The 11,323-nt window shown below is 31.3% G+C and overlaps 1 protein-coding gene across 2 annotated transcripts; it reads right to left on the bottom strand.

Annotated features, from left to right (window-relative positions):
* Positions 1–551: 551 nt before the first annotated feature.
* Positions 552–7,270, bottom strand: LOC117101728 (uncharacterized HIT-like protein Synpcc7942_1390). Of its 2 annotated transcripts, XR_004444310.1 has the most exons (6): positions 7,113–7,270; positions 5,930–6,085; positions 5,286–5,390; positions 3,482–3,522; positions 2,357–2,429; positions 552–1,582 (listed from the first exon to the last, which is right to left on the bottom strand). XR_004444310.1 is itself a non-coding variant. In XM_033241765.1 (5 exons), exons 1-5 carry the CDS (start codon positions 7,209–7,211, stop codon positions 1,491–1,493), a joined length of 525 nt encoding a protein of 174 aa, XP_033097656.1. In that variant the 5' UTR covers positions 7,212–7,270; the 3' UTR covers positions 987–1,490. The 2 variants fall into 2 exon arrangements, 1 of the variants encoding a protein (XP_033097656.1); XM_033241765.1 differs by lacking the exon at positions 3,482–3,522 and having other exon boundaries at positions 987–1,582.
* Positions 7,271–11,323: the final 4,053 nt, after the last annotated feature.

The following is an 11,323-nucleotide window of genomic DNA, read 5'->3' as shown; positions in this document are numbered from 1 at the left end:
TAACAGTAGCCCTAAGTAGAAGTTATATAACTTAAATATACAAAAACCTGAGGATCCACTAATTAGTCTTAAATAAAACAAAAAAGACAGTAACTCCGAAAAGAGACAGAGACATTTTACAAAGACCTAGTTTAAATTACCGGCAAGAATTATTCGGCAAGTAGAGTCTTGAAGTAAACTGAGATAAAAATTCAAACTTTTTATAAAACAGTAAATCAAGTGACCGACATTACAATATGAGAGTATCATAATGATAAATTATATTTTGATGCCACAGTTTACGAATATTTGTTACATAATATGCAAACGTTAGTTATCAACCTGGTTTAAATTACCGGCAAGAATTATTCGGCAAGTAGCGTCTTGGAGTAAACTTTGATAAAAATTCGAACTTTTTATAAAACAGTAAATCAAGTGAACGACATTACAATACGAGAGAGTAGCAAAATGATAAAATATTGATTGATGCCACAGTTTATGAACGTTTGTTACATAATATGCAAACGTTAGGCAGAAATGATTTTGGAGGATGCGTTTATCAATTTGTTTGCGTACTTTAGTAAAAACGACTAGGCCCACAATATAAAACCCATTAATTTGATATACAACGATGTGTTTTGAACTTATTAGTATATGCCTCTATGGTAATACTGGAAGTAGGCCTCTTTTATAGGTATATAACTGACCAATCATGGCTAGGAAAACGTGCTTAACTCACAAAACACACGTGTTGTTTCACAAATCACAAAAGCATGTTTGAAAGTACTGACGCTGTTGGTTTGTGGTACCTTCGCAACAACATCTATAGGGCAGCGCTTGGCAAAAAGTCCATCCCCATGATTTGGGGGGGGGGGGGGGGAGGGGGCTGGCAGTACTGTACTACGTATATAATCAGGTTTTCACACACATAAGAACATCCTTTTACATGGACTACAATTTGTTGTTATATAATATTTTTTTTTTTTTTACTTCAGCCTTAATTGGTTTTATCACACCATATTTAATGTTGTATTTGTTGTTTCTATTTATCTTTAGTACATGCTCTTTTCTGTTGATTTATAGTGCAGAGTTCTTGTAAAAAAAAATCACAAAACTACAACATGCAATTATAACATTATTATTATTTATTGTATTGTAAGGCTTATATCAACCTAAAATTATAAACATCAACAGGATGAAAACAAAATCATTATCAAGACACGAATAACAGAGGAAATGCAAAAAAAAGTCCCAGACACCAATTGTTCTACATATTTGAAGGATACTAATCTAAATAAATTAAAAAGTAACATCATAATTTAATTGGTGAGTCATAGTGCATTGCACATTACAAAATTAACATAAAAACGGTTCATAAAGAAGCCAATACAATCTTCTAAATTTACATAATCTGCATAATGATAAGTCATTGTCTATGCAAGTTGCCAACCCCTATTCAGAGGGACAACCTATATCCATGTGGCCCAACCCCTATTCCAGGTGTCCAACTTCTATCCAGGTGGCCATGACATCTGTCTTCCACCCATCACATGGACATGTAGGTGGTACACTGACTGAGAACCATCCTTTCCATCATTTATCACTACAAAAACAAATTGTATATTTATACAAACAAAATATATCAATCAATTTTGTTTGTGACTGATCCATCTATTGAGTTTGATTGTTGTTGCTGTTATTGCCATTTCAGCCATTTTTATTATTAATAATATTATAATTAATCTTAGTTAAAAGTCATTTATTACTGTATACGTATATATAATATCAGTCTGTCATGTGCTTTAATACTAAGTTGATGATGTAAGCTGATTGTTTATTTCTATTTTGAAATTACAGCAGTTATATTTTTGAATCTTATTTGTTATGATTTGATATGGACACTGTCTGAAATAAGAGGAATTGACTGGCCAAATTTACTCTTAATTTAATGTAATACTGAGCACCAAATACTGTATATACCACTTAGGTAGTAAGAAAGGGGACCCTCATTTTAAAACATCATCCCCATCACCACATTTTTGAAGATTCAAGATTCAAAATAACTTTATTGCAAACTTTGAAATGTACAGAATAATTAATAATAATATACAAATATATATGAAACATTTAAAATACTCAATAGTAAAACTCTTCTCAACATTAAAGTACAATTACAAAAAATAATTATAAAAAAAAAAATCATTATTATCATATCTGAATATGATCATCTCTGATTATCATCCTCACCACATCATAAACCTTATCTTCATCACCATCAGCAGCACCTTAATACCATCGTCAACATCATCTTATCCAACACCACTGACATCTCATTTGAATATAATTGAAAATATTAAACAGATGATAAATCACGAACCTACTCTATACCCTTCCTGTAGACCTTCTGCTTCAGCTGTTTTCCTTGCTATTGTTAAAAGATGGCCTAGAAGCTGAATGAGAAACACACAAAAAATATTTATTTATCTTATTTCAACTTTATTTAAAGAGGGTGACCCTTCTAGCTGAACCCAAGGCCAGGTGATATTCAAGGGCCCTCTATAAAATGATGGTCTTACGTTTTATACCTCCTTGGTCTAATGAGATAAAATACAGTAGAGTAAAACAGAATGAAATAATATACAGTACAATGTGGATAAAATAGAGATAAATGATGTTACAGTTACGTTGTATTGTACTTTGTATGCATTAACTTTCTTTCACAGATCGTGTTTATATGATTTTGATATCACAGTAGAAGCAATTGGGACTAATTATATTCAAGTAGTTTCTATTTGGATTGAAGTGTAATTAAGGATTCTTACATAACTTTGTTACAGGGGATGAAGGCTTAATTAAACAATATATATATAGCACAGACATTGAGTAATTATTGCATAATACAGACTATCTGAATAAAAGGTTATTTTTACCTGGTTTTTAATAAAGGTCGGACAGATCGAAGTGTTTTTAAAGCTTACATAATTTGAATTATTTCTGTTACATAATAACTACTCATCATTTCTTAAACTAAAGTTTGGTTTGAATTTTCTTAAATAATAAGTATTTTACTAATGGTCTTTGCCCCTGATGACGTCATCATAAACCAATTGTTAGTCCGATTGCGCACGTTTTACAATGTGATAATGTACATTTTTTTGTATTTAAGTTTGTTTTTTTTATTTATTGCTCTTTCTGTACAAAAATCAAATAACCAACCAGAAACAAAGGAAAAAAAACAAAAACATTACCATTACATAATACATAATAATCAATTACATCAAGAGAAAAAAAGGCTAGGCAAGGAAGGAAAAAAAAAACATCAAAACTTTCAATAAAATCAGAAACAACAGACGATTACAGGGACAAGCAGGCAACACATAACATACAAAGGTAACAGAAAACCAAAAATAAAAAAAACAGAAAAAACAAGGACTAGAGGACAGAACATCAAAACGAAACCAAAAAGAAAGAAAAAGCAAAAGGGAAGGAGAGCAAAGCATACCCTCTGAACCCGAAGGTTTGTTTGCTGAGGTCCCATTGAAACTAAAGAAAAAATAAAAACAAGAATGAGTTCACAGCAGACAGGAAAAGAGCAACCTGAAAAAGAAAAAAAAACAAATTAATAAAAGAAAAAAAAAATTAAATAAGCTTAACTTACTCAACTTAACTTACTTAAACTAATTCTTTTTGGATTTTCAGAGTTTTATTTAATTTTATTTATTTATTTTATTTAAATAGTTTTGACATGGCTTTTAAAGGTAGACCAAACATCCAGAGCTTTAATATCAGTTGGCATGCTGTTCCAGAGAATAATACTATTTAATTAATTACAGTTATAATAATATTGATTAATTATAGTTTGATCTTTTCTTCCATTTCTGGTATAATAATCACTATATTAAATGCATTAAACCTAACCAGAACTACAAACTACCAACGCAAGTGTTGTCGTATTGAGCACACATGTTTACGTTGACGAACGAGACATCGTGAGTACTCTTTTCCACGAATCGGTAGATATCTTAAAGTGATGACAAACAACCGAAGTCAGTGGTGCATAACCAACATTAATTTCACATTTTAATTTACCTGTGTATCACTGTCGTCTGCTTGACTAAGTCTTGGAATCACTATTCTTGGTATAACTAGAAAGTGGACTGGTGCAACTGGGTTGACATCTCGAAAAGCAATACACTTTTACATAAAAAAGAACAAGAGAAACACTTATGCTACAAGTAATGCTTTGGTTCTTTTCACACTTGAAATGCAAAAGATCAATCAAAAGATTCATAGTAAGTTTGATCTTTTCTTCCATTTCTGGTATAATAATCACTATATTAAATGTATTAAACCTAACCAGAACTACAAACTACCAACGCAAGTGTTGTCGTATTGAGCACACATGTTTACGTTGACGAACGAGAGTGTTGGGGTCAGCAACTTACTGACATCATGAGTACTCTTTTCCACGAATCGGTAGATATCTTAAAGTGATGACAAACAACCGAAGTCAGTGGTGCATAACCAACAGAAATAAGATAAGCTTTGAGGCTAAATTTTTGTCCTCATGTTACCTAAAAATTCATAACTCTATAACGGAGGGTCGTATCGCATTAATTTTTTCTGGAGAATGTTCTCAAACACCACTAGTACACACACACAAAATGCGTTACAGCACAGTAGCTTAGTACTTCCGTATTATTACTGTTCCAGGTACTGATAATATACAGATTTCTCTTATGATAAAGTACAAGTATGTTTTAGAAAAAAGTACAGTACTGATGGTATTTAATGAACTTCGTTTTGTTTTTGTACAATGTGTTTCATAAATTTATTTCCAAATAAGTTTTTTTAATGTATTTGAGTTTAATAGCATCAAATGTACCCATGCTTAATGATTTAGTAGCATTTATGCCTGTACTCCATGTGTTTAGTAGCATAAAAAATTCCCAAACTTCATGCATTTAGTAGCATCTCATAGGCCTGTACTTCATGTAATGTGCTTAGTAGCATATAATGTACCCAAACTTTGTGCATTTTGTAGCAACTCATATACCTGTACTCCAAGTGTTTAGTAGCATCAAATAATGTGCCCAAACTTCATGCATTTCATAGCATCTCATATGACTGTACTTTATGTGTTTAGTAGCACTTAATGTGCCCATGCTTCATGCATTTAGTAGCATCTCAGTGCCTGTACATCTTGTGTTTAATAGCATTTAATGTACCCATTTAATGAGTTTTGTTGCATCTAATATTCTGAGCTTCAAGTGTTTAGTCGCATAAAATTTCACATTTTAATTCACCTGTGTATCACTGTCGTCTGCTTGACTAAGTCTTGGAATCACTATTCTTGGTATAACTAGAAAGTGGACTGGTGCAACTGGGTTGACATCTCGAAAAGCAATACACTTTTACATAAAAAAGAACAAGAGAAACACTTATGCTACAAGTAATGCTTTGGTTCTTTTCACACTTGAAATGCAAAAGATCAATCAAAAGATTCATAGTACATAGTAAAGCTTTATCCACACTGTTTTATATGTGACAAATATATGTGATATGCCCATATTTGGATGTAATATGACATCATCATACCCATATATATGGGAACACCACACAAATGTTTCACATAAAATGACAGAGCTTAACATAAAGACAATCAAAAATTCATATTTTCAATAATAATAATAATAATAATGATAAGTAATAATAATTTAATCTGTGAGACAAAATATAATATTAATATTATTAATAATATAAAGTACGATTCAAGGTATTTACTTGTACAGTATTTAAAATCTCAATGAGATTTTAAATACTATATAAAAATACTTTATCAAAAGTATTAAATGATAATTTATGTTGAACTTTCCTCCTCCTGCCTTTTCCCTTTCCAAATAAAAATAAATGATTTATACTGTATAAAAATATGTTTATATTTCTCTACCCTGTCATCCTCATAGATAATGTCGGCAGGGATGGTTTTATCCAAAATCTTGCTGAAGATGGTCGGCTCTGGCTGAGCATACTTGAAACGAGCAGCTGCTGCAGTTGCCTTTTCTACCTCATCACTGCTGTTGGAGAATGCTTGCGCATGTACCTGCTAAACAGTTCAAAGCCAATCAAATATATATGAGGTGTTAGGAGTTTCACTGGTGTGGTGTATATTACACAGTATTTTTTATAACTGTACTGTTAAGCAGTGTACTATATTCAGTATATATTTTTATTACTTCCCAGTTTTGTTTCATACAGGCTTGATAATCTAACCATTGCTGCTCAAAAATAGATCAATAAATCTGCACAATTTGCAAGCATTATACAAATATTCAAATGTAATAATTTGCAAAAACTGCATGGCATCTGCTATGAAATTGAATGTCAAAAAATATATTTTGAGAACTTGCAAATTATGTCACCTGAACAACAATTGGAAAATTGTTTCAGTCAAATAAATTTGCATGCTACTGACTACAGTTGCAGTCAGTAAAGCTTTGTTAAAATAAGTTTATACGGCCTGTATTCACATTTTAATGACAATTTCACATCACTTTTATTAATTTTAGGGTATAATCGGCACATAAATTTTGTCTTTTATAAAATTTTGATGATGTGTGAGGTAATACAACGTAGTTGCAAGATGTAAAAAATGGATGCTCATGCGTGAGACTCACGCATTATGTGTGGAAGTTGGCAGGTGTATGATTAAAAAATTAAGTTTAATGTAATTATATAACAAATTAAAAACATCAACATAAAAATAAGGCAGTGGCTACTATTATATTACAGGTAAATGAATGACAATTTAAGTACTCTTCTATTTAGTACTGTACTAAAAATAAAACAGATATTTGCAATATGGTTAAATAATTTGGTTGTATTGTCAATTGTTTAGGGTCGGCGGCTATCCGTTACCTTAAGGACTTTACACACACAGACAAAACTGATCCATTTTATTTATAAAACTAGGCAAAACCAAACCATTATCGCCATTTCATTTGAATGAGAGAACATCAGTCCCGGGCTAGCCTCAGTAGTAGTAGCCTGTAGAGTAGTAGTACGGGGGCTAGCCTAAACCAGCTAAATTGACTTTTAAAGTACCTACACTATGAAACTTCAATTATACCCACCAACCCAATGAGTGGATTAAATGTAACTGATGCCACTAGTGGAACAAATACATTCCGGACATTAAAAACACGTGAAACAAAATTCACATTCCGAATCATGTCTGACCGAAAGTTCACGACATTCCATGCAATTCAAAACAAATGCCGCCCTCTACTGGTGAGATTAATTTAATTTGTCTACTGGTGGTGTACACTGTGTACTGTGTATCGGATCGAAGTGTGGGAACCCAGCAAAGACAGGAGGAGAAAAATGTCATCCTATAATATTTATGGTTCTAATAGCAGTAGTCAGGGAAATGGAAGTGTCGGTGTCTCTAGTCGAAGTTCATTAACTGGTGAACGTGATTCGTATTCATCACGCATTCGCAGTAGAGACATAGACAATGGAACCTATGAAGATTCAACAAGGTAGGCCTATTAAAAGTTCAGTGATGCACCCTTTACATTGTTGTAGATTACTGTATACTACCACTAGAACTCCGTTGTCTTAGGTTGCTTGCCCATGCTGATGACTTAGCGGTACCCTTTCGTGTTTGTGGTGAGACTGTTTACGCCAAAATTCCTTAAATTAGCTCCCCTCATTGATTTATTTATGTACCTGTGTTTTTATATGTGATGTGGTATAACATTATATGAAATTTGATGTATTACTTTAGTCTATTTGATAGGTCATTTACAACCAGTTGTCATTGTTTTGTCTTAGCCTGGTAGAAAGAAGTTCAACATTATAAAGATGATATTGATTGTGGACATAGGATTTTGTTGGCATAGAAACAAGTTATGAAATTATAGTGCCTATAAAATATAATAAATTGTATAACTCAAAGAAAACATGGTGGGGATAATTTTTTTTGTGCTTTTGTATTTTAAATTATCTTAATCAAGTAAAAAATATATTAAAGAAAATATTCTAATCTAATAAAAAAAATATAATTCAATATTTGAATTGGTTTCCTTGTAATTATTTTTGTTTCAATTGAAATTAAAACAGGAATATAGTTGGGCATCGATAACAAATGCAGAAATAATGTGCCCTAAACTGGCTGCCTTTGAATTTAAGAATTATTCCTGAAATTTAGAAATTAATTATTTTGAGTGTTCTAAATATTTTCTACTCAGGAATAGTAAAATAATTTTAAATGATGTAGAAGAAGGAATTCATTACTTGTAAAAATATATTTTTTTAAATGATAGCATTAACAATACTTGCAATAAATAACAATTTCAAACCATTTCTACAGTACTTTAAAACTTATTGACCATGGTTAAAACACTACTAATTTTATATATATCTGGGTATATTGAAATTGACATTTGATCTTAACATTTTACACATTATGTTATAGACCAATTGTTTAACCACACCACAGTATCCTATTTATAGGATATGAGTTTGATTTAAAGGGTGATAAGGAAATACTTATCCATAAATAAAATAAACATTTCCTATGTATAAATGCAGTTATTGCTATCATTTGGTAACTTGTTTTTCTCTCTTGTCATTGCTCATTTTTGCCCTTATGTTTTTATTTTTAAAGTGACCATTTTTGTTTGTGTGTCATTTCCAGACTCATTATTATTTAAAACAATAAGGATAGCTCAGATCAGGTATCGGTATCATGTCTTTTAATAATAAAAAGGTGGTAAATAAAAATAGAAAGTGTTTTCCATTATTTTCATTTTCACCTAAACAAAATTATGTGTGTGGCAAAGACAAGCCAAACCAGTTGCTCGTCGCAAAAATCGATTTTTAATTATTAGTACAGGGCAAAGCATTTTAAAATGAGAGCTATAAAATGGTAAAAGAATCATTTAAATCTGACATTTTGTTATGAAGTTTTTACAGGTGTTCAAACAGCTGTTTAAGCTGCTTGAAGAACAATAGGCCTATTTGAGAAATCAGACTTCAGAGTTTGATTTTGGGTATTTCAGGCAGAAACCATCACCAAATCGTTAAAAATTTTAGTTTTAACATTGAAAATGGGGAAAATAACAGCATAGCAAGATATATAGATATATACAATTTACAGTAGGTTAGTGTAATAAAATAGATTTCCAAAACTCTGACATTGCAGCATATTTTGGCCATCTCTGAAACAGGATTTGTGACGAGTTACTCGTTTGGCTTGTCTTTCCCACATACAGGTTTCAAAACTGAGGAACTAGGAGTATGGCTGCAGTTTGCAAATTTAAAATTCAAAACCATGTATCTCATTTATTTGATCATTTTGAATTATAAATTCATTTTATTTTCAGTTTATTTGTATTTATTTTTTTCATGGTTTTTTGAATATTTTACCATCAAATAGGATTTTAAAGTTAAGTTAAATGAAAATATTTTGAAATATTAGATAATTACTAACAATAAAATTTGTTAATAAACTTAAAGTAAACTTTAAAAATTATTTTCTTTTTTTAATTAAGTAGTCGATTAAGTGGATCAAGAACAAGTCCGAGACACAGAAGAGGTGAAGAAAACTCTGAATCTAAAATAATGCAGAACTTACATATTGGGCAAGTTTCAGAGGAAGGGGCGAGTCCAGAAGTGGCTAGTGCTAGCCCCAAACAAAGGCTTAAGGACCGTAAAGGAGCTTCAGCATCCCCTAGGTCAAATAGATTTAAAAACAGAGGGATGCGAGAAAAGCGGAGAGGGACAGGAAAAGTTGTTGTAGAGGTATGTTACTGATTTTCAATATTAATTTGTATTTAAATTAATTTTAATTTGAATATTCAACTAGTATTAGGCCAAATAATATTAATTATTTGTATCACATCCAGGAATTTTGAAATTAATATTATGGTGAGGATATTTTATATATTTTATATTATGGTGAGGATATTTTCATGAGGCTCCAAAATGTGATGAGGAATTGGATGTAAAACTAGCAGTTAATTTTATTTGGCCTTTGAGAACAATTTATATTGTGTTGAGTTATATGCTTAACTTAATTACTCTATTGTATAATTAAACAAAATATATGTTCTTATAGCTTTCAATTAAAAATTAGAAAGCTCTAGAAATAATTTGTCTCAACAGGTACATAATAATATGGTTAAATGACACTATTATTGTTGCTATCTTTGTTTTTTAGAAATCCAAATTGACTTGCTTATTGGTACAGCTTGTCTGGTTTCTAGACCTAGCCTAAGTGTAATTACAGTACTGTATAGTGTCATCTTTCTCTTGTTTCATTCCTACCATAATCAACGAAGCAAAATGTCATACAGGCTTGCTAATAAATCTGGCCTACTGTAGGTCAAGTGTTATTTAAAGAACATGGTTGAACATAGCTCTTATGTAGAATATCCCCCATCGTAATTGTTAACCTTGGTACACCGTACATACACCTGTGTTCTGTGCTCAAGCTGTACTTAAAATTCTAACTATGTTTTGCACGAATGAGCATGAATTTCTTGTATTTGTGTCTGAAATATTTTGCATTCAAAAAGACAAGTAGTGTCCTAGATGCGACCTTCGACTGCCTAATTTTTTATTGTTAAGTACTGTTTAACAAATTATGTGAGAACTCAATGGTTGCTGTTATGTGGAGTGTATCGAAATAATTGTCAGTTAGCAATACAATTAATGCATTGTGCTGACACTTGTTTACAAGATGTTTAGTATCCTATCAGAAAACTCTGATGAGTGATATCATGATTGACTATTTTAACTTTATTTCTTCATCTTTTGTAATACTGTAGTAGATACCAATTATATTGAGATAACCAACCAAATTACAATAAACATCTTTACTTTTTAATAATTTTGAATGTCTTACTATTTAAATACAGTATAAGTTTATTTTGCACCATGCAAGAAAACCTCAAAACGGATGACAGCCAAATTGTATAAAAAAAAAACTTCATTAAATTCCTTGTCAAGTCAATATTATTCTGGCTTGGTAGGAGAGCATGTGCCGACATAAAGACAAAATTTTCCTTCCATAAAAAAATTTTTCCTCTATTTTAACCATGAATTTTTCCCTTTATCAATATCACAGGTGGACAAAGTGTGACCCAACAGTGATTATTTTGCGACCCGCGAAAATGAATTAAAAATCCTATTACTGCGGCCCACCAACGATCTTTGGCTAGAAAAGGCCGTGTTTTTTATGGAATGACACCAATTGCCTGTAAAAATTAACATTAAAACTGAGCAGAATATAAAAAGGTATAAAGGCATGCATGAAGGTTTTTGGAAGCGCACTGGA

This window comes from Anneissia japonica, unplaced genomic scaffold, assembly GCF_011630105.1.
Source record: "Anneissia japonica isolate Jap-2015-1 unplaced genomic scaffold, ASM1163010v1 scaffold287938_len408866_cov212, whole genome shotgun sequence".
In the NCBI taxonomy this organism is placed as follows: domain Eukaryota; kingdom Metazoa; phylum Echinodermata; class Crinoidea; order Comatulida; family Comatulidae; genus Anneissia; species Anneissia japonica.
Note: the sequence above shows the minus strand (reverse complement) of the source record. Positions and strands in the feature narration are given on the sequence as shown.